This window comes from Trichechus manatus, unplaced genomic scaffold, assembly GCF_000243295.1.
Source record: "Trichechus manatus latirostris isolate Lorelei unplaced genomic scaffold, TriManLat1.0 scaffold00111, whole genome shotgun sequence".
Taxonomy (NCBI): domain Eukaryota; kingdom Metazoa; phylum Chordata; class Mammalia; order Sirenia; family Trichechidae; genus Trichechus; species Trichechus manatus.
The window spans coordinates 2,709,619-2,732,250 of record NW_004444047.1 but is presented as its reverse complement, the minus strand read 5'-3'; the positions used below and the strand labels follow the sequence as shown (position 1 = coordinate 2,732,250).

The 22,632-nt window shown below is 52.8% G+C and overlaps 1 protein-coding gene across 1 annotated transcript in view; it reads right to left on the bottom strand.

The window, feature by feature from the left end:
• Positions 1 to 22,632, bottom strand: part of SH3TC1 (SH3 domain and tetratricopeptide repeats 1) — a 59,184-nt gene that overhangs the window by 24,074 nt on the left and 12,478 nt on the right. Inside the window, exons 3-10 of the mRNA XM_023737974.1 lie at positions 15,264 to 15,344; positions 11,761 to 11,888; positions 10,282 to 10,387; positions 8,134 to 8,280; positions 7,406 to 7,583; positions 6,071 to 6,147; positions 4,730 to 4,922; positions 1,152 to 1,285 (exon numbers count right to left, since the gene is read on the bottom strand). Of these exons, the coding sequence (XP_023593742.1) occupies positions 1,152 to 1,285; positions 4,730 to 4,922; positions 6,071 to 6,147; positions 7,406 to 7,583; positions 8,134 to 8,280; positions 10,282 to 10,387; positions 11,761 to 11,888; positions 15,264 to 15,344 (1,044 nt within the window). The remainder of the gene's footprint in view (positions 1 to 1,151; positions 1,286 to 4,729; positions 4,923 to 6,070; positions 6,148 to 7,405; positions 7,584 to 8,133; positions 8,281 to 10,281; positions 10,388 to 11,760; positions 11,889 to 15,263; positions 15,345 to 22,632) is intronic.

The window sequence follows — 22,632 nt, the reverse complement described above, 5'->3', positions numbered from 1 at the left end:
CGTCCAGCCATCAAGAAAAGGCCCCCGACGCTGGCCCTCAGGCAGCAGGGCGCTCAGGGCTGCTGCGCTGTTTGCTCAGCTCTGACCACAATCCCGAGTCTGCGCCCTGATTGCCTGCCACCTCTAGGCGCCCTTGAGGTGACGTCAGCATCAGTCTGCGCACCTGTTGAGTGCCTGGGCTCGGATTCACTAGCTGTCCACGGAGGAAGGACGAAAAACGTCCCCAAAGGGAAAAGAAAGGGCTGCTGAGAAAAGTGGCCTGAAGCCAGAAATGGTTGACATTTTTATGACTAGACAATAAACGTGATAAAAACCCAGGAGTGGAGCCCTCACTCACTGCTGGTGGGAACGTAAAACGGTGCGGCTCCTACGGAAAACAGTGTGGCCGTTCCTTAAAAACCCAAACATACACGACCCACCAACCCCAACCCTAGGTAGATAACTAGAAGTGAAAGCAGCAATGCAAACAGAAACCTGTACACCAGTGTTCACTGCAGCACTGTTCACAACAGCCCAAAGGTGGCAACAGCTGAAATGTCCGTCAGCAGAGCAATGGACACACTCAGTGTGGTCCATCCAGACAATGGAATACTACGCAGCCATAAAGAGAAACGAAGTCCCGATGCACGCCACAGCACGGATGGATCCTGAAAACATCGTGCTGAACAAAGTCAGTGAGTTACAAAAGAACATGATCCCACTTACATGAAATAAGAAAATATACAGAAACCAAAAATTATTCGTGGTTACGAGAGGGAGGGGTAAAGGAAGAGCTTTTGCTTAGGCGGTATTATTAAGTTGACGGTGGTGGAATGATTTGGAAAAGGATAGGGAGCATGGCTGTACAACTTGAAGAAATGTCATCAACGTCACTGAATTGTATGTATAGAAATTGTTGAATTGACGTATGTTTTGTGTATGTTTTCACCACAATAAAACAACCAACCAACCAAAAACAACAACCCAGGGGGTGAGGAGCGATGAGACAGGACATCCTGTAGCGCTTAGCAGAATGACAGTGGATTAAGTCCTTTTGGAAAACAGTTCAGCTTCACACCCTTCAGTCCATTGTCTTTCTAGGAATCTGCCCCAAGAAAATGACCCTAAATGATCGGCTGCGGCCCCCCTTGCACGGGATCCCCCACACCTACCCAAGCTGTACGTGGTGCAGACGTCTGGCTCCGATGTCCTTCTCAGTAACTGCTTGGCGTCCTCCTCCGAAAAGTGCCCTTCGTTGCTGAAGAAAGCCCTTTCTTCTTCATTGAGAAAGATCACATTTTCCAGCCTAGAGAAAACAAAGTGTTTCATTTAAAATAACCTATTTCCAAAGCAGAAATTTCACAATAGAACCATTTCTGTCCTCCATTTGACAGAGAACCCACACACTCCTACTCTGAGCCCAGCAGTAAAGACAGCAACATAAAGACAAAAACAGAGCCTGCCCTCAAGCACTGCCTCGTATGGCCAGAGCAGATGCTAAGGAGCAGGAAAGGCTGGGAAAGAAGCAGTGAGTCATGACTTCCTGGGTTGGTGAACTCCTACACAGCCTTCAAAGCCCCACCTCAAATGCCCCCTCCCCTGTGAGGCCTGCTGTGACAACTGTCGGGGGGAACTGATCCCTCTACATGTTGAGCCCTCACAGTTCCTCATATGAGCTCTGCTGGTGCTTCCCACAGCCCAACACAAACACAGGGCCCTCAGAGTCCTCTATAAAGTCAGGGCGGGGGGCAGGGGAAGGAAGAAAGGAGAGGAAAGACAGGAAGGAACAAGAGGTGACTTTTGCTTCTAGGACTGAGTTAACGTGTGTTATGAAACCATGAAATGCACTTTGGAACTTAGAGTGAGTCATTTTGAGAGGTTAAAGAGCAGTTTACAGGACATTCTACAAAATAACCCTGCGTTGTTTACAAGTGCCAGTATCATGAGAGACCAAGAAAGGCTGAGGAATGTTCTGGGTTAAAGGAAACGAGAGAGAGACAACAAGAGAATGTGACACGTGAGCTGGGATTCTCTTTGTCCATAAATGACAGTGAGAGGACAACTGTCAAAATCTGAGTAAGATAATCCAAAAACAAGACAAAAAAACCAATTGCCATTCAGTCAGCTCTGACTCGTGTGTGCAGAGGAGAACTGCTGCACAGGGCTTTCAAGACTGTGATCTTTCTGAAGTGGATCGCCAGGCCTTTCTGCCGAGGTGCCTCTGGGAGAATTTGAACCTCCAACCTTTCCGTTAGGAACTGAGTGCTTAACCATTTGTGCCACTCAGGGACTCTAGATTAGACGATAGTGTTATGTCTCTGTTAACTTTCTGATTTTGACCGTTGCCCTGTGGCTAGGTAAGAGGACATCTTTTTTTTTTCTTTAGGAAATGTATTATTTGAGGGGTAAAGAGGCCCTATGTTTGCAACTTACTCTCAAGGGGCTTAAAATAAATAGAAGTAAAAGAGAGAAAAGGATAAAGCAAATGTGGTAAAATGTTAACATATGAGGAATCTGAGTGAAGGGTATGTGAGAATTCTGTGCTATTCTTGTAACCTTTCTGTAAGTCTGAAACTACATCAAAATAAAGTTAAAAGGGGGGAAAAAAGAAAAGAAAAGAAAAGCCACTAGGTTGTTCGCTGAACAGAAAGATGAAAACCCAGGGTCTGAAATAGGAAAGACGTTCAATAAATGTTTGTTGAATGACTAAGAAATGCACTTAGGGGTGTTCAGCTGTAAACAGGGCCAGTGGCACCAGGCCCTGTTGTACTTCCGAGTTAAGGGAGGGGAATGGACCAACTCATCTCCACGGGGTCTTCCAGCTCTGAATTTGGCCATTTCAGGGCTGTTCAAGTCACACAGACCTCCACCAACTTGTCAAAAAGTTGTGATGCTCCTTGGAGATGTTGGGAATTGTTTAGACCGAGGGTCCCTAAAAAGCATTGCATGGAACCCCAGCTCAGCACAAAGCTATTAGGGTTGTATGAGACAGGGTTCTAGAGGTCAAGTAAGTGTGGGAAACATGTTTCAAAGGGAAAGAGAGAAAAGTTCAGCCTTCTGGGAGCCTTCCTTGTGTGGGACTCCCTATGAATCACCAAGGAGGGTGGACAGAGCATGCCCCACAAGCGTCTGACCATTATGGGGGTCTGGTGGAGTGGTTGGAAGGAACACACTTTGGAAACACTGGTCTAGCTGCAGCTGTTGGTGTCCAGGCCCAGCACCATTGACTGCTTCTGGGGAAACAGGTGCAAGAGGTCCCGGAGCGCACACACACATACTGTGAATTGAGGGGGAACGAAAGGACTGGCGGGGCGGGTTCCAAATGGCCCACCTCTAAGGTTTGGTCTCGGAGGTGCTGGCCTGTCTCAGATGCAGAAGGGAACAGAGAAGCAGGGTCAGAAGGGACAGGTGACCAGAGCCCCCACCCAGGGAGGGCTGTCCCTACACACCCATGGCCCCGGCTCCCACCCGAGGCTCCGCAGTGACAGGTCAAGGCCAGGTAGACAGCTCCTCCCTAGGATGGACCCAGGTGTGCTTGGGGACACTCTCCAAGGAATGTCCTACTTTGTCTGGGCCAGGCACTGGGGACACGCAGGTGACCAGACAATCCTTCCCCTTGGAGTTCCCCAGCTGGGGTGGGGGACAGGAAGGTCATCAGCAGGACTGGGGGAAGCATGGTCAGGAACAGCGCCCCCAGGAATAGACCATTTCGGATGGGACTTGGGGGGCAGTTGAGAGCCCCCCCCAAGCAAAACAGAAGGTGGGGAGTGGGGTCGGCACCCCAGGCAGGTGGGGTCAGGGGTCACAGGTCACAGCTGGGGTCAGTGAGTGGTGGCCTCTGAGATTAGGGTCACCAAGGGGGATGGGTCTTGGGGGGCCTCAAAGTCCAGCCCAAAATGTTCTAAGGACTTTATGGAGGGGGTGGTGCAGTGGTTAAAGCCCTCGGCTGCTAATTGAAGGTCGGTAGTTCGAACCCACCAGCTGCTTTGAGGGCGAAAAATGTGGGAGTCTGCTTCCATAAAGATTTACGGCCTTGGAAACCCTACGGGGCAGTTCCACTCTGTCCTAAAGGGTTGCTATGAATCAGAATCAACTCAAAGACAACGGGTTTGGTATTTGGTTTTTTATGGATTAAATTGTGTCCCTCCCAAGTATGTGTTAGGATTCTAAACCCTATGCCTGTGGATATAATTCTGTTTGGGAAGGAGTGTTCTTTGTTATGTTAATAAAGCTACGTCAGGGTAGGGTGTGTCTTAAACCCAGTCACCCCGAGAGACAAAGAGCAGATTAGACAGGGAAGCAGGCACAAACAGGCAAGACAGATAGCAGAAGAGAGAACTCTGGGCCACAGAAGCTGAGACGAGGACCTTCCCCAGGGCTGGCGGAGAGCCGTTCCTTCCAGCCGGTGCCCTGGATTCAGACTTCTGGCCTCCTGACCTGGGAGAAAATAAGTTCCTGTTCTTTAAAGCCCCCACTGGTGGTGTCTGTGTCATGGCAGCCCAGGATTGGGAGGGACGAGAACAACTTCGTAATTCAGAAAGAATCCTGCTGGCAGTTTGGGGGAGGACATGGGCCCAGACGGAGGCAGGGGACGGGAGTGGCAGGCCATATGTGACAGGAGTCAGCAGATGACAAGGAGGAAGAACCCAGAGACTCTGGGAGGGGAGGGGAGGGAAGAGCAGGAGGGCTCCCAGGACGATGGCCTCAGAGACAGCCCCCCAGGTGGGACAACGGGTGGGGTCCAACTCACTCAGGCTGGCCCTCCAGGCTCAGGTGCCTCATCCGCACAAAGCCAACCTGGCCTGAGGACTCGTGCTGGCCAAGGCACCAGGGCAGGCCGGGCACACGCGCCCCGAGGATCTGGATGAGGTCGCCCACTTGGAAGGTCATCTCTTCGGGCACAGAGCCCTCGCAGTCTGCCACGGCCGCGGCCAGGCCCCCTGCTGTGGGAAAGAGGGCAGCGGTCAGTGCTGGGGGGGCAGCACGGGGTAGGGCAGGTAGGACGTGTCCTAGGGCCAGGGAACAAGGCCCTGCGGTGACCGTGGGCTCTCTCACTCCCTCACGCAGTGGATATATCTTGTCTGTTGGGGTGTAGTGGGGTGAATAGCGGCCCCCCAAATTTAAGTCCATCAGCAACTTTAGAATGTGATCGTATTTGGAAAGAGGGTCTTCCCAGATGTGATTAAGTGAGGTCATCTTGGATTAACAGGGTGCACCCTAATCCAGTGGCAAGTGTCCTCACAAGAGAAAGGAGTCAGACACATGGGGAAGATGAGGGAGACTGGAGGGACAAGGCCACAAGCCCAGGTTTCCGGCATCCACCGGAAGTTGGGAGGGAGGCAGGAAGAAACCTCCCTCAGAGCCTCCAAAGGAACCAGCCCTCCGACATGTTGACTTTGGACTTCTGCCCCCAGAATTGTGACAGAGTGTCTGTCTGTTGTTCTCAGCCCCTCGGTGCATGGTGTCTTGTTGCGCTGCCCCAGGACCCTGACACGGGGTTTGCAGAAAAGCATTGCCACGACAAAGTGAGAGGCTGGGCGCCCACCTGCCCCCCAGGGGGTGGCATTTGTACCCCTCACTGAAGATGAGAAACTGAGGCTCGGAGACCAGGCCCCGCGCAGCTGCAAACACAAGCCGGTCTGTGACCCCGCCCGTCCCAGCGTGGGGCCTCGTGTCCAGGTAACAGGTACGGAGGCGGGTCAGGCAGGGGCTGGCTTGGTGCAGAGCATGCCGCATTAGCCTGGGGGCTCCTGGCAGAGTCTCTTCTCCAATAGGAGACCCCGCAGGGCAAGACCCCACCTCAGCCGCAGCCGTGGCCTCCAAGGAGGGTCACGTGTAGCCAGAAAGAAAGCAGAGTTGAGGGCCTGCTGAGCATTTAGGGGAGGGACCGTCGGGGCCCTTGGGCGGCCGGCCAACCTGGGCTCCCAGCCCTGTGTGGCGGTAAGCCGTGTGGTTTGGATGGTCCATTGGGGCCCACCTGAGCCTCAGGATCTCCGGGCAGCCTGGGGGTTCCAGCTGCCTCTTCTGCTGGGGGAGGGCTGAGCCCAAGCAGACCCCCCACTGTGCGGGCCGCCCTCCTCCTGCCCCTCACCTGTCATTGCAAGGCCGGGTGCCACAGGCTCCTCCACAGAGTCTTCCACAGGGTCCCAGGGGACTCTCAAAGCCCACCTGGAGAGGAAAGGGGGGTCTTGACTGCTGGGACTTCAGATTTGGGGCAGATTGAAACTGCCGAGACTAGAAGAGTCAGCAGCCCCTCAATGACCAGAGAGGACCCCGGTGTGCAAGGGACCTGCCGCCTACCCCGCAACGCACACACCTGTCCACAATTGTAGCCTTCAAGCCCCCCAGCCCAGATGTCTGCTGGCCCTGCTCAGCCTCGAGTCCTTGGGGCCCCCTCCCCTTTAGCCCTGAGCCCTGCAGAACTCCCAAGGCGTCTGCCCCTCAGCCACCTCCAGCAGCTCAGCAAACGGGGGAGGGGGACCTCCAGCCAGGGCTCCAGAGGCCCAGATTCAAAACCTGGTCCTGCTGCCCCCTTGCTGCATGGCCTCGGCAGACGGCTCCTCTGAGGCCTCGGTTCCTTCAGCTAGAAAGCAAGAAACTGGGCAAGATAATCGACCGTCCCTCCTTGGTCTAACGTTCTAGGAAGCTTACGCTGAAGGAAGGCACAAAGGATGCACTCAGTGTCCTCTGTGGGGACACTGCTGACCACACCACGCAGGGAGCTGTGGGGAGACTCACAGGAGAAAGTTCTTTCTGGTCTCGGCAGCGAGGGAAGCCGAGCCATAGCTCAGTGTCTCAAGGACACTGCTAGGTCGTGAGATGGGGTTTCTCTTTTCCCTTTGCCTGCCAGGAAGCTCCAAGTCAACTTTATGCCCACATTCAGCAAGTGGGCAGGAGCCTACATTTTACCTATTCTAGCATGGTTTTTTCACTTTGGCTGCCAGGAAGCTCTAAGCCAGGTTTATGACCACTGTCAGTAAGTGGGCAGGAGCCTACATTTTACCTGTTCTAGCATGGTTTTTTCACTTTGGCTGCCAGGAAGCTCCAAGCCAGGTTTACGCCCACATTCAGTAAGGGGGCAGGAGCCTGTGCTAGCATGCCCTTTGGTTCCCTATTGGACAGACTTCCCCATGACTCCTGACTACGGGCACCCATGTCATGTCACTCTCTCAAAAGCTTTCAAAATGAGCCAGAATGGGAGGCGAGGGTTCCATGCCATCTCACCCTAGGACAGCCTGCCAGGCAGGTTGTCGCTGCCCTGTCTCGCTGTGGCAGCTGGAAGCCGAGAAAAGTGGACCGACCCACCGAGGCCAGGCACAGTTCTGTTTGCCCCCAGCCCAAGGGATGGGCTGGGTCCAGGGGAGCCGCCGCGAGGCCTCACAGCACCCAGGACAGCAGGAGGTGAGAAACCAAGGTCGGTACCTACTGATGGAAGGGAGTCAAAAGTTCCGGGGCCGCTGCCACCACCTCCTCAGCAGATGCGCTAGGGCTGGGGGTCCGAGAGTCCACTTCTGACGCTGCGCCTCCCTGGGGGCCCCGCCCTGCACCCCGGGGTCCAGTCGCTGCTCTCACGCCGTGGTCAGGACACAGGACAAAGTAGGACCCTTCAAAGGAACAGGGTGGTCACTGCAGGTTGCCCCTCTACATTCACAGAATCCCGCTGCCCCCAGGGGGCCCAAAGGTACTCAGACCCGAGGTGGGACCCAGATGCAGCCCCAGCTCAGCCTCAGGCTCTCTCTCTGGGCCTCAGTTTCCCTGTCTGTGCTATGAAGGGCAGACACGGGGTCCCAAGTGTCTTTTCTGTTCTGACTGCCCCGTGAGCGTGATCTTGCCGGGTGGAGTCCCCCTCTTCTCTGTGGTGCGATAGGACAAACCTCCTTTTGGTCCCCTTGAGTTCAGACTCAAGAGTCCAGTTGTGAGGCTGGCACCCCCTTTTCTTTGGGGGCCGACAAGGGTCTTCACGAGGATGTGACAGTGCCTGGGCATATTGCTGTCAGCATTGCCCCAAGACCCCCCAACCCTGCCTGAGCCCCGTCCCCTACTTCAGCTCACGTGACTCCACCTCATCTCCATCGGCAGTCAGGGCCCTGGAAGCTTCTGGCGCCCCGTGCCCCCATCCCAGCCCTGCCCCGCTGCCCGGTTGTCGAGGCTCACCTTCCTGCATGAGCAGGCTCTCATGCATCAGCCTCAGGGTCTCCTCCTCCAAGCAGACCTCCACGGCTGTCTCCTCCTCATCCTCGGGCGCCCGCAGCCAGAAGGCCTGGTCCACCAGCAGGTTCTCCAAGCAGTGAGGTATGAAGCCTGGGGAATCAAACCCGTCACCAAGGGGCTCTGGACGGAGAGGGAGCAGCCCCCACAACAGTGCTGGTGGGGCCATGCAGGGACCAGGCCCCAGGGGACCCCGGGCGACACGCTGTCCCTGCCCACAACCCTGGATATCTAGCTTCGAGGACGTTTAGCTGAGTGGTCAGGCTGGTGTGTGGTGGAGTTAGACAGCCCTAGTTCAAATCTCGGCTCCACCAGCCACCAGGTGGAACCCCACAGGTCACCCAGCCTCTGTCTCTGTGCTACAGATTGAACAGAGTCTCCCAAAATATGTATTACAAATCCTAACCCCACACCTATGGAATAGGGGCCCTGGTGGCACACTGGTTAAAGGGCTCAGCTGCTAACCGAAAGGTCGGTAGTTGGAACCTCCCAGCTGCTCCTTGGGAGAAAAATGTGGCAGTCTGCTTCTGTAAAGATTTACAGCCTTGGAAACCCTACCGGGCAGCTCTACTCTGTCCTATAGGGTCGCTATGAGTCGGTATCAACTCGACAGCAGTGGGTTTGGTAATTCCATTTGGGAAGAGGGTTTTCTTTGTTACGTTACTGAGGCTACTGTGTAGGGCGTGTTTTAAGCCAATCACGTCTGAGATATAAGAAGAGCAGGTTAGGCGCAGAGGAAAGCAAGAAGGCGAGAGGAAAACAGATGGTTGGTGGAGACCCCCAGGGCACGCCAAGAGGACACTAGAGAAGCTGAGACCAGGACTTTCCTCCAGAGCGGACAGAGAGAGCCTTCCCCTACAGCCGGCGCCCTGAATTCTGACTTCTAGCCTCCTAAACTCTGAGAATATAAAAGTCTGTCCGTTAAAGTCGTCCACGTGTGGCACTTCTGTTACAGCAGCACTCGGAGACTGAGACGCTCTGGTTCTCATCTGTAAGGCAGAAACGATGACAAACATAAACCCAGAGGAGGCTCTGGCTGTCATCTCTCGTCTCCAGCACCTCCACGTCTTGGCTTCGCCATGCCGCCCTGTCCTTTCACCCCATTTCGGGTAGTGAGCCCCGCTAACTACAGCCTAAGCAGCAGGAAGTATTGACTTGCTCTGTTTGTAAGGTTAAGGGAAATGATGAAGGGGTCATTCATTCAAATGACATGTGGCGTGGAATGTTTAACGACGGAGCCGGGAAAGGCTGATGCCTTCTGACCAATACCATGGGAGGGTTAGACTGGGATGAGTTACCTCCACTAGGAACCTCAGTCTCCTCTTTGATGATGTTCAAGATAGAGGTTAGCACAGGCTCTCTCAAGATGCTCAAGAAGTGGTGTCTGTAATTTTTATTGTCCAAGGGCCTGAGTCATCCAGCCAAGGAAATGGAGCAATATCCCCAAGGAGATGCAATTAAAAGCCAGTTGCCATTGAGTCACCCCAGACTCATGGTGACCCCACATGTGTCAGAGTAGAGCTTTGCTCCAGAGGTTTTCAAGGACTGATTTTTCAGAAGTAGATCACCAGGCCTTTCTTCTGAGGTGCCTCTGGGTGGACTTGAACCTTCAACCTTTCCGTTAGCAACTGGATGCATTAAACATTTGCACCACCCAGGGACTCCCAAAGATGCAATTAGGTTTTATAAATGCTTCTAAATAGAGCCAGAATCGACTTGCCAGCAACTAACAACCACAGAGCAGGGAATTTTTAGAAAGAGAGCATTATTTTGGCCAAGGTTGAAATAACACATTCCCTGATCCACACTCAGGTGATCGGAGCTCAGTCCCTCCAAGCTCTGGTTAAGTAAAATGATGCAGTGTAGCGATAAGAATTCGTACACGCGTGTTCAGCCTGAATCGTTCTTGCAACAAAGCCCGTGTCCACTGCATTCCACTGGCCACACCATCCCTCCCTCAGAACAAGCGACACATTCTTTTTGTGCCTTGTCAACTAACCTATATTCTAAAGCACCAATTTGTAACAAGTGTCCTCCATAGGCGCCCCCATAACCAGAGAGAGTGGCTCGAATCTGGGACGGCCAGCGCATTACCAAGAGCGTGATAGGTGGAGAACTTCCAGATCTCTTCAAAAGTCTTAAAGGTCACCACAATCTGGTCTTGGTCACTGTGGATGGACAACAGCCTGGCCGATAATTCCTTAAGGAAAAGAAACAGAAATTAGGAACATCTCTAGGGGTTTGGGGGCATCTGGCCATCAGGAGACCAGGAGCCACCCAGCCGGGAACATCTGGCAGAAGTGCAGAGCAGATTCCTTTACGGTCTAAGTCTGCTCCTCCCCTGCTCAAAAGCCAGCCATGGCTCCCCAGTGCCTGTGGGCAAAGCTCATGCTGCTTTCCAGAGCTCATGTTGCCTCAACACTCTCGCCTCGCAGCCCTCTGCACCTTCCTCCCCGAATGCCCCTTCTGCCTAATTTCTTCTCTCCAGCGACACCAGGTTCTCCTGGCATTGTTCCAGTCCCTGCTGATGCTGCATTCTCAGCCGTGAGCAACCCCACCCCTGCCTCCTGGCTCCGCCTGCAACGTGGGTTCAACTCCAGCAATTCTGTGTCTCCAGGACACTACTGGGGGTGATGGCCGCCCTGAAAACAGCAACGGCCGTTGGTCCCCGGGCAGCACAAACTATCAATGGACTTGGCTGCTATCCAAAAGGCTGGAGGGGCCAGTCTGCCCAGAGGTGCCTTGGAAGAAAGGCCTGGTGATCTACTTCCAAAAAAACCAGTCATTGGAAACCCTACGGGGCACAGCCCTACCCTGACACGCACAGGGTTGTCATGAGACGGGGTGACTCAACTGCACCAGGTTTTGTTTTTTACCAGTGCGATGCTGACAGCTCACGAAGTGGGGGTGCTACTATCATCCCATCTAACAGGGGAAGACACAATGCCCTGTTTCTTAGCCATGCTCTGACTCCCAGTAAGTGGAGCAGCTGGGATTCGAACCCAGGACGCTGGACACTCCAGTCCCGCCAGCATCCTAAACCTTGGCAGCGCTGTTTGTCGAGCATCAGCTATGTGCTGGGCGCCAGGCTGGGGCTATTCACACACCCTCACGTCAGCTCTGAAGGGCAGTAATTCTAAGTATGCCCAGTGTATGGGGGACAACGCTGGGCCTGCAGAGGGTAAGGGGCGTCGGCCAAGGCCAGGCCAGTCTGACTCCAAAATGTGACATCATAACTGCCCAGCCAGCCCCTGATCTCAGGACGCTGCCACCCATGGAAAACCTCCGGCCCATCCCCCTCCTCCCACAGCATTCTGATCCATCAAAAAGAGACAAAGAAAAAGTTCGGCTCCATACCTTTCTACTCCCGGTAAAAGAGACTTAAAAGTTGCAAGGGACAGAATTCGGAAGCTGGCGACCTGTGTGTCCTTATGGTCTTCCTGAGCATCCTGGGCAAGATACCTGACCATCCTGCCCTCCTGTCCAGACCCGACCCTGTCCTCTGCACCATTCCCCCCAATCTCTGTCCCTGCACCTACCCCCCTGAGCCCCCCAGCCACGGCGCCCACTCACCCCGAGCACATGTGCCACCTCCCGGGTGTCGTTCTCCAGCAGCCGGAGCCTTGCCCGCAGTGCCTGCTGCAGCTCAGGGTCCGGCCGCCTGCTCCTCCTCCGCATGGCCAGCAGTGTCAAGGTCAGGTCTACAAGGGGCAGATCGGGGTCATTGGTCTGCCTGGCCCTCCCTGCAAGCCCCCCCCCCCACACGTGTAACACAGAGGCCATGGGGCCTCAAGCTCATAGGGCCCAGCTCCTGGAACCAAGAGACTGGGTCCAAATTTTGACCACCACAGTCCTGGACAAGTGGCGTGTCTGCCCTGAGCCTTGTTGCCCGAGAGTGCAAAGAATTAGAGCCACCAGTCCTGAACACATCTGTCCTGAGCCCATTCATCCTGGACTCACCTGTCTGTCCTGAACACACCTGTCCTGAACCTGCCTGTCCTGAGATCACCTGTCCTTACCTAAACCTGCTTGTCCTCAGCCTGTCCGTCTTAAATCTACCTGTCCTGAGCCCACCTGTCCTGAATACACCTGTCATGAACCCACCCATCCTGGATTCGTCTGTCCTGAGCCTGCCCGTCCTGAGCTCACCTGTTGTTACCTAAACCTACTTGTCCTGAGCTCACCTGTCTTAAATCCACCTGTCCTGAGTCCACCTATCCTTAGCCCACTTTTCCTGAGTCCACCCATCCTGGACTTGCCTGTCCTGAGCCTACCCATCCTGAACCTGAACCTGCCTGTCCTGAACACACCTGTTCTGAGGCGACCTGTCCTAAATTTACCTGTCCTGAGCCCGTCCATCCTCAACTAGCCTGTCCTATGCCTACCTGTCGTAAGCCCACCTGTCCTGAACAAACCTGTCCTGAACCTGCCTGTCCTGAGTTCACCTGTCCTAATCTAAACCCACTTGTCCAGAGTACACCTGTACTAAATCTGCCTGTCTTGAGCCCACTGACCAAAACCTGCTTGTCTTGAGCCCACCCATCTTGGACTCCACTGTCCTGAACTGGCTTGTCCTGAGCCCACTGACCTAAACCTGCTTGTCCTGAGTCCACCTGTCCTGAACCCACTTATCCTGGACTTGCCTGTCCTGAGCCTGCCTGTCTTGAACACTGCATTGAGTTCCCCAGTCCTGAACCCACTTGTCCTGAGCCCACCTGTCCTAAATCCACCTGTTCTGAGCCCACTTGTCCTGAGTCCACCTGTTCTGAACCCGCCTGTTCCAAACACTCCTGTCCTGAGTCCACCTGTTCTGAACCCGCCTGTTCCAAACACTCCTGTCCTGAGCCCACCTGTCTTGAGCTCACCTATCCTGATCTAAACCTGCTTGTCCCGAGTTCACCTGTCCTAAAACCTGTCCTGAGCCCACCTATACTGAGCCCACCCATCCTGGACTCACCTGTCCTGAGCCCACCTATCCTGAGCCCACCTGTCCTGGACTCACCTGTCCTGGGCACACCTGTCCTGAGCCCACCTATCCTGTGAAGCAACAGGAGAAGAGGGTCACGCTACGCCCCGGAACAGGCTGGCAAAGGCTAACTGTTCGGCAGATGGTCCCTGGTCACCATCACTTCTACCCCCGGCCTCTCTCTGCCTCCCTGAGCTCCAAACCTGGGCATCCAGCTGCCTGCTCACACCCCATGGGCATCACTGCAGAACTCTCCATTCTCTCCCACACTCCAAACGTGTTCCTCCCAGGGTTTGAAAGGGCCCCCACTTTTCACCAGCCCCTCCCCTCCAGGTCAAGTCTGCCTCTCACTCGCCCAGCACATCAGCCCACCAGCAAACCCAACCGGCTGTCTGGGGGGCTGAACTGTGTCTCCCTAGAGGACGTGTTGAAGTCCCGATCCTGGCACCTGTGCACGTGAACTTGTTAGCAAACAGGGTCTTTGCAGAAGTTAACAAGTTAAGATGAGGTCATGCTGGAGTGACTGGCGTCCTTACAAGAAGAGAGGACATAGAGACATGGGGGAGACGGCCATGTGAGGACATAGGACAAGGCACCTACGTCTTCCCATCACTCTCGGAGGCTGTGCTTTCCCTGTGCGTCCCTGCCAGCACGCAGGCCCCGGGAGCAGCAACCCCGGCTGTTTCCTTCCCTCTCCATCCCAGACTGGGAATGTCAGGAAAATGAGCCTTACTCTTCCTGAGCTCAAGACTTCCACCGCCAGGTCTCCTGCAGTGGTGGTCTCGGCCTGGACCTCAGCTGCCCCAGTGAAGAGGGGGGAGGAAGAGAAGGAGGGGAAGGGAGAGGGAGACAGGAGGAGGGGGAGGGGGAGGGGGAGAGGGGGAGGGAAAGGGGGAGAGAAAGGGAGAGGAGGAATGGGTAAGAAAGGAGGCAGATGAGGAGGAAGACGGGACAGGGGAGAGGGGAGGAAGGGAGGGGGAGAGGTAAAAGAGAGAGAGAAGAGGGGAGGGCAGAAAAGGGAGAGGGGAGGGGAGAAAAAGAAGCGGGGAAGGGCAGAAGGCGGTTTAGGGGAAGGGGGAGAAGGAAGGGAAGGAGAGGGAGAGAGAGAGGAGGGAAGACGTAGAACGGAAGAGGGGAAGGAGGAGGAGGGGAAATGGGGAGGGGGACAATTCCCCAAACCTTGAGCACAGCATCCAGCCCCTGCCTTACAACTTTCTAGCTAGAGGCCCTGCCCTCTGTGGAAGGGCCCGTGGCCTGCTGAATGGGCCCCTCTGGGGCAGGGCGCGCTCGCTCCCGACACAGGGTTCTAGGAGATTTTAGGAGGTATCAGCTCCTGGCTCTTGCTCTGGCCAGAGGCTCTGCGTTGTAACACACAAAATACTCCTCCCACCCATTGATCAACACGTCCTGTCATCCCAGTGCTAGGATGCAAGAGGCCCGGCCCTGGAGCTGGGGCCACAGTCTCGCTGACCCCTGCAGTGAAGCGCGAGGACAGGGAAGAGGGAAACCCCAATGTCGAGGTCCCTGAGCCCCCCACGGCCAGGAGTGGGGAGCAGGGTCTCGAGTAAAGAGCTTCTTCTGGGCCCACCTCTGCTTGCCTTGCCCTCAGCCTGGGGACTGTGTCCCCCACCCTCCCCCCTAGAAATCCTGCCCACTCTTGGAGCTACTCACAGGCCCCCTCCACTGGGCAGCCTGCCCTGCACACTGCTGCTGAGATCCCCTCCCTCCTTGTGCACCCCCAAATTCAGTGGAGACTTTCTGCTGGTCTGCCCATGCCCCTCCTGGGAGCATCTCCCCAGGGTGTCTCTCGTGGGTCTCCCTTCCTCTCAAGGGGGCCTCCAAGGCCGTCCCCTTGTCCGAGCCACACAGCCCCTGCAGGCTGACCCTACCTTCAGGCCCCAGGTAGAAACACACTCTTGGACCTGGACATCTGCATTTGACAAGCCCCTCCCCACCCCCATGGGGATTTTAAGGTGGGACCCCCTGGGTCAGACAATCCTTAACCCACAGTCCATAGGACGGTGGAGGACTGGAGGGGAGGGAGGCGTCAAGGGCCTTGCACCCTATGATTTAACTCCACGTGCAGCATAGACGACCCAGGATGACCTACCTGTGGGGTACGCTACCATCTGGCCGAGAGGGGTCCCTGCAGTGGGCCTTATGCTGCCAAGTCGGAGAGCAGCCCCTGTATCTGCAACACAGCAGGTTGGGAGAGAGGTGATTCAGGTGAGAACAGCAAATATCTGCAATGAAAGCACTGAACCCCCAGATCTTTCTGGAAAAGTTGTGCACATACACTTACAAACTACCTTAGTTATCTATTGCTGCTGTAACAGAAATACCACAAGTGGGTGGCTTTAACACACAGAAATGTATTTTCTCACAGTTTAGGAGGCTAGAAATCCGAATTCAGGGAGCTGGTTCTAGGGGAATGCTCTCTCTCTGTTGGCTCTGGAGGAAGGTCCTTGTCTCTTTTCAACTTCTGCTCCTGGGCAATCTTCACGTGGCTTGGCATCTCTCTTCCTCCATCTCTGCTCACTCACTTGCTTGTTTAATCCCTTTTATATCTCAAAAGATATTGACTCCAAACACACCCTACACTAATCCTGCCTTATTAACATAACAAAGCCCACCCATTCCCAAATGGGATTATAACCACAGGCATAGAGGCTAGGATTTACAGCACATATTTTTGGGGGACACAGTTCAATCCACAACACCAGCTTTTACATGGCTGCCTGTAAGAGTTCACCATAGATGCAGTGGCTCGAAGCAACACAACTGTATTATCCTGTGTCTTGGGATGGAGAAGAAATTGAAGTTGTCAACAATTTCATTCTACTTGGATCAACAATCAACATCCGTGGAAGCAGCAGTCAAGAACTCAAACTACATATTACATTGTGCAAATCTGTTGCAAAAGACCACTTTAAAGTTCTAAAAAGCAAAGATGTCACTTTGAAGACTAAGATGCACCTGACCTAAGCCATGGTCTTTTCAATCACCTCATACCCATGCAAAAGCTGGACAATAATAAAAAGAAGACAGAAGAATTGACGGGTTCAAACTGTGGTGTGGGTGAAGAATATTGAATATGCCATAGACTTCTAGAAGGAACATATCAGTCTTAGAATAATACAAGAATGCTCCTTAGAAGCCAGGATGGTGAAACCTCTGCTCACTTATTTTGGACACGTCATCCAGAAAGACCAATCGATTGAAAAGGACACCATGGCTTGTAAAGCGGAAGGTCAGGGCAGATGAGGGAACCCTCCATGAGATGTTCTGACACGAGAGCCACAACAATGGGCTCAAACACACCAATGATGGTGAAGATGGCGCAGGACCGAGTTTCCATGAGTCAGAGCTGACTCAATGGCAACCAACAACCATATCGTTTGAGAGGCAGAAGAGCCACACAATTGTCTCTGAACTACAGGTGTGGGCAGGGCTGTTTCCTTGTGGAGGCTCCAGAGGGAGAATCTGTGTCCTTATCTTTTCCAGCTCCAGAGGCTGCCCGCATTCTTTGGCTCATGGCCCCCTCCTCCAACTTCAAGGCCAGCAGCGTATCATCCTCCTGTCTGCCCTCTGCTTCCATCCTTATATCTTCTCTCTCTCTCTCACCCTCCTGCCTCTCTCTTATAAAGACCCTTGTGATGACATTGGGCCCATCTGGATAGTCCAGAATCATCTCCCATCTCAAAGTCCTTCACTTGACCACGCCTGCAGGCACCCTTTTGCATGGAAGGTCACATTCGCACAGTCTCCGAGGGTGAGGACACAGATGTCTTTGGCCTGTTATTCTGTGGGTCTGGAGGGACAGCACTGTGTTCTGGTCTGGCTGCACCCCTCTCCCACTGGGTGCCCTGAGAAGCCTGCGTGGGTGTCGTGTGGGGCTCATGGCCTGGCTGAGGACTCATGAGATGCCCTCAAATACCAGAGCCAGTGGGCATCTCAGGGGTCAGGGCAAGGAGGGGTCCGTAGGGCAGAGGCCCTGGCTCAGGTCTCGTGGGCTTTGTGTGGCCAAGCTGAGACTTGAACCTGATGGCAGCTCAGTCCTCTATCACCCCCCACTCCCGGGTCCTTGACCAGCTCCACCGTCTCCTCATGTCCCTGCACAATTTGCAATCTTGGCCAACAGCAGACATGTGAAAGTCCTAACCCCTGTACCCATGAAGGTGATCTTGTCTGGAAATAGAGCCTTTGCAGATGTTACCAGTGAGGTTCACATGAGGTCTCACTGGAGCAGGGTGGTCCTAATCCCACAGGAGTGGGGCTCTTCACACAAGAGGAGAAGACACACGTCCCCGGGCCCAGCCCGGAGCCAGCAGGCAGGGGCTCAGAGTTGCCTGCCAAATGGAAAGAAGCAGACGGTGCCCCAGTCTCAGTTTCCAAACACCATCTCTGCTCAGTGAAGAAACCAGGGCTCCCTGGAGAAATGTCTGACCCTGGGGTGGGGCAGGAAAGTGCAGGATGTACCCGGAGCGTCTAACTACGTGCTCAGAGCGAGGTGGACGTGTCGGAGGGCCAAACTGGGGACACTGTAGACCAAAAAAATCAATTGTGATGGCAGTGGGCTACAGCCCAGAGAATAAGCTGCCACTGGATGGGCCTGCAGCAATGTAAAGGCAGGAGGCATGGGGAGAGGAGACAGCTGGTCAGCAGATGCGGCCGGGGGAAGAGGGAGTCAGCACACAGCAGCATCACCAGTCAAGAACCATCGGTGCCTGGTAAAAGCTGGCTTTGATGAGGAATGGGATATTTACAGAGTCTCCAAGCATCTAAGGAGCCCAAGTGGTGCAGTGGTTAAAGCACTCGGCTGCTAACCCAAAGGCTGGCAGTTTGAAACCACCAGCTGCTCCATGGGAGAGAGATGTGGCAGTCTGCTTCTGTAAAGATTCCAGCCTTGGAAACCCTATGGGGCAGTTCTACTCTGTCCTATAGGGTCACCATGAGTCAGAATCGACCCCACGGCAATAGATTTGTTTTTTTGGCTTTTTTCCAAGCGTCTTCCCACAAGATACATGCTAGTCACAACGGGAGGACTAGCACCTTTACAGAGGGGTCATGGGCAGACCCACCCCACCAGGTGATCTAAGTCAGCCTCCCCAGTGGGGACACCAAAGATGCTGCGTGTCTCCTGACACAGTGGCTGAGGACAGAGTCCCACATGCATTTCCCAGGTCTAGTCCTGAAGGCACGTCAGCTGTCCCCAAAGCCAGGCAGGGTCCACACAGGAACTGGCCTCTCCTCCTCAGATTATCAACTTCCAGATGAACAGACTCCACAGAGATGTGGCAACGGAATGCAATGCATGGTCCCCATAACCCATTGCCGTTGAGTCGATTCCAACTCATAGCCACCCTGCAGGACAGAGTAGAACTGCCCCGTAGAGTTTCCGAAGAGCAGCTGGTGGATTCGAACTCCCAACCTTTTGGTTAGCAGCCAAGCTCTCAACCACTTTGCCACCAGGGCTCCAGGTTTAGAAATAGTTCTGGACTGATGGGAGTCCAATTTTGTAATTAAAAAAAATAAGATCTGATAGGGAACCCAGAAATAGACTTCCACAAATATGTCCAATTGATTTTTGACAAAGATACAAAAGCAATTCAATGAAGAAAGGATGTTGTGGATGTTGTTACCATCAAGTAGATTCTGACACATGGCAACAGTTTAGGACAGAGTAAAACTGCCCCATAGGGTTTCCAAGAGCAGCTGGTGGATACGAACTGCTGACCTTTTGTTTAGCAGCTGAGCTCTTAACCACTGAGCCACCAGGGCTCCAATGTATGGCCCAGGAATTTCTTTTTTTATAAACGATGTTACTGAGAGGATTTGCAAAGCCTGAATGAGGAATGAGGTCTATAGCTTAGATAGCAGCATTAGTAAAATCAGGACATGGACATTGGTGTGATTGCACTCTGTCATATGTGGTGAAAGGAGTTCCTTTATGTGGCCTTTTGCCTTGGATTTTTTAAAAAAATCTTGAGAGCATTTTCCCCTAAGCCTAAGCAGTTACCTTTGCCCTAGTTTTCTACCCCGGAGGGTTTGCTACTTTTATCCAGGTTGATTGACATTTCCTGGGTAAGCTGTAAACAACATGGTTTGATACTTTTTGTCTGGCTCTGGGCTGCAGCCCGCACCTTGTAGGGACTGGTCAACAAAGTATGCAAATGAGGCGAGTTGTAGCCTACTATGGAAATGGAGTGTCTGTGGCCTACTGAGAGGAGATTGGTCAGTTCATGGCCCCGGTCATACCTTGAAATTGACAAGGGGTTGTGTATATAAGCAACCAACCCCACAGAAGTTTTTCAGACAGAAAGAAGCAGGAAGAGAAGCAGTAGGAAGAAGCAAAAGAGAGAAGAAGAAGCAGAGGAAGAGAGGATGCAAAAAACCTCCTAAAAGCATTATGACACTGGTTATATCTGTCGCCTGTCCTGGGGGGCCCCGAGAGGAGCCTGTCCTCGGGGGCTGAAAGGAGCCGAGAGAACTGTCTTGCACTGAAGAAGGGAGACTTTGCCTGCATGCTTCCTGCTGCTGACCCGGATCCTGATCCTGAGTTGTACCCTGTTCTGTAATAAACCACTTAATTTTAAGTATGGTCTGTGAGCTCTGTGTGACCATTGCAACATATTACTGAACCCAGAAGATAAATAGAGAGTGCCGGGGGAGGGATGGCTGGTGTCAGAATAGGTAAAAAGGTTGGAGAGTGGAGGATTGTCTGACCTCCACCTCATGGGAATCAGCTTTGTGCTGATGGTGATTCTCATCCCCCATGAAGTTAGACAGGTTCTGGTGGTGCTACTACTACTATCTTTTCTCAATATAAGGGAACGTCCTGGTTTCAGAAAATGCACGTGTGTTTTGGGCTAAAGGGGCATCACATCTGCAGCTAACTCTCAAACTGTGCAGAGAAAAATAAAAAATAAAAAAAAATAATATACGTTGCTGTTGTTGTTAGGTGCCGTCGAGTCAGTTCCGACTCTTAGCGACCCTGTGTACAACAGAATGAAACCCTGCCCTGTCCTGCGCCATCCTCACAATCGTTGTTATGCTTGAGCCTAATGTTGAAGTCACTGTGTCAGTCCACCTCATTGAGGGTCTTCTTCTTTTTTGCTGACCCTGTACGTTACCAAGCATGATGTAATTCTCCTGGGACTGATCTCTCCTGACAACACGTCCAAAGTATGTGAGATGTAGTCTCGCCATCCTTGCTTCCAAGAAGCACTCTGGTTGTACTTGGTGTATATATATGCATGTGTGTATGTATATACTAGTTACTGTAGAGTCGATCCTAAACTCATGGCTTCCCCATGTGTGTCAGAGTAGGACTGCGCTCCATAGGGTTTTCAGGCTGAGTTTTAGGCTGATTTTTCAGAAGTAGATCACCAGATCTTTCTTCTGAGGTGCCTCTGCATGGACCGCCAGCCTTTCAATTAGCAGCTAAGCATGTTAACTGCAAAGCCCAGGGATTGGTTATACATATGCCACATAACATCCGTTAGGGCAACTTCCAACCACAGAGCACATATATGTCTGTGGTCCCATAAAGTTATATTAGAGTTCAGAAATCCCAATCGGAGAACAGGATGCAGCAGACATAACCAGATGTAGTGAAAGCGACAACTTCCTGCATGTAATGTGTATCTCATGTCGCTTGTATAGAAAGGGATTGCACTGCCAGATGTGTGATGGTACAGTACCTATGTAACCGATGATACATGTCATACAGTTATAATAACTATCTATTTATCAGCTTATGTAAGTTTACCGTAGGGTCACTATGAGTCAGGATTGATGGCGATGGGTTTGTTTGTTTGTGTGCTGTACAGTACTCTGTATCATTATTTTAACGTGAACTTGCCCTACTTGCAAATAAAAAGTTTACTGTATAACAGTGTATATTTTGGCTCATAGACAGTAGCATCCAATCTCATGTTCACACGAGGTCTTGTTTCACAGAACCTGTGAAAGCCAGAAACTGTGTAAGGCAGAAACCTGTCAGAGAAGGAAAACTCCAATGTTTTCCACTGAGAGAGATAGAAAGTGGTCAGATCGCACCCCATCAAAGGCGGAAAACTTGCAAGACCTGGAAAAACAAGGCAGTCCTGTCTGGTTCTGGCTCACAGTTCTCACCATATGTGTGTGTGTGTGTGTATGTGTGTGCATGTGTGTGTGTTTATGTGCATGTATATGGTAGCGCAGTTTAAGACCTTGGCTGCTAACCAAAAGTTTGACAGTTCAAATCCACCAACCACTCCTTGGTAACCCTATGGGGGCGTTCTACTCTGTCCTATAGGGTTGCTATGAGTAGGAATCGAATAGATGGCAACAGATGTATCTATATATATACAGACAGAGAGAGAGAGAGAGAGTTCGTACATGTGGCAAAGTGTTGACTTTTGAGGAATCTGGATGAGGGTGAACGGGAATTATTTGTACTCTTTCTTGCAATGTTTATCACCAGTCTGAAACAGTCAGAAGAAAATGAGAAGCTCATAGCGGCTCCTGGGCTGTGGGGAGTCTGGGCCCTCAGCTGGCCCCCTGCCGGGGGCCTGCCTAGCATCCCAGCCTGGAAAAGAAGCTGTGAGCGCTGGACAGCAATTTGGGAATTCCGTGGGAGCCGGCTGCTTCGTGAACTTCTGCAGGAGGGAGACCTGGCACAGGTCAGGATTCTCCATCCCCACCCCAGCCAGAAGGATGCCGTGAAGCTCTCTGCTCATCAGCTCCCAGTCCTCCCAGGGCCGGCAGCTCAACACTGTGTGTGGTTTTTCTAGCCTTTCCGAGCGCCTGGGTGGACACAACATCCTTCCCTTCCAACAAGTGTCCCCGTGGGTGGTGGGCTCCCCAGACTCCGCCTTCAGGACCACCTCCCCGTGAGTCAGCACCCAGGAGGACGCCCCCTCAGCCCCGCCCCCAACTCTGCCCACACCTGGAAAGGCCAAAATAACAATATTTTTTAAAAAAAAACCAATAGTCAGAAGCACCACGCCGTCCCTCCACAGCAAAGATCAGAAAAACTAAGTCAAACAGAGTCACAAGTCAATCTTGAAACCCTAAGCATCAAATGAAGAGATAACTCAGCCAAGCACTGAATGGAATAAGAAACTGACAGAGAACAGAGAGCGAGGAGTGATACATGCAGAGGTCCCCATCAGCTACCGCAGCAGGGATCTGACATCTTGGACTCTTATTGGAGATCAGCGAATGGGGGTACAAAAAAGCAGCTTCATGGAGCTTCCAGCAGGAGACAGAACAACCAGCTTGGGAGCCCCTTCTAGCCAGGCAGTACCACGTGGCTTGGAAGCTAGTCCCTTACTCTGTGCAGACACAGGGACACCCCTGGGGGCATTTCTTTTTTCTTGTTTTTTTGGTTTGTTTGTTTTTTGTTTTTGGTTTTTTTTCATTTCTTTGTTTAGTTTTCTTCTCTCTCTTATTCACTTTTTGTCTTTCTTCATTTCCAGTTTCTGGATTTATTC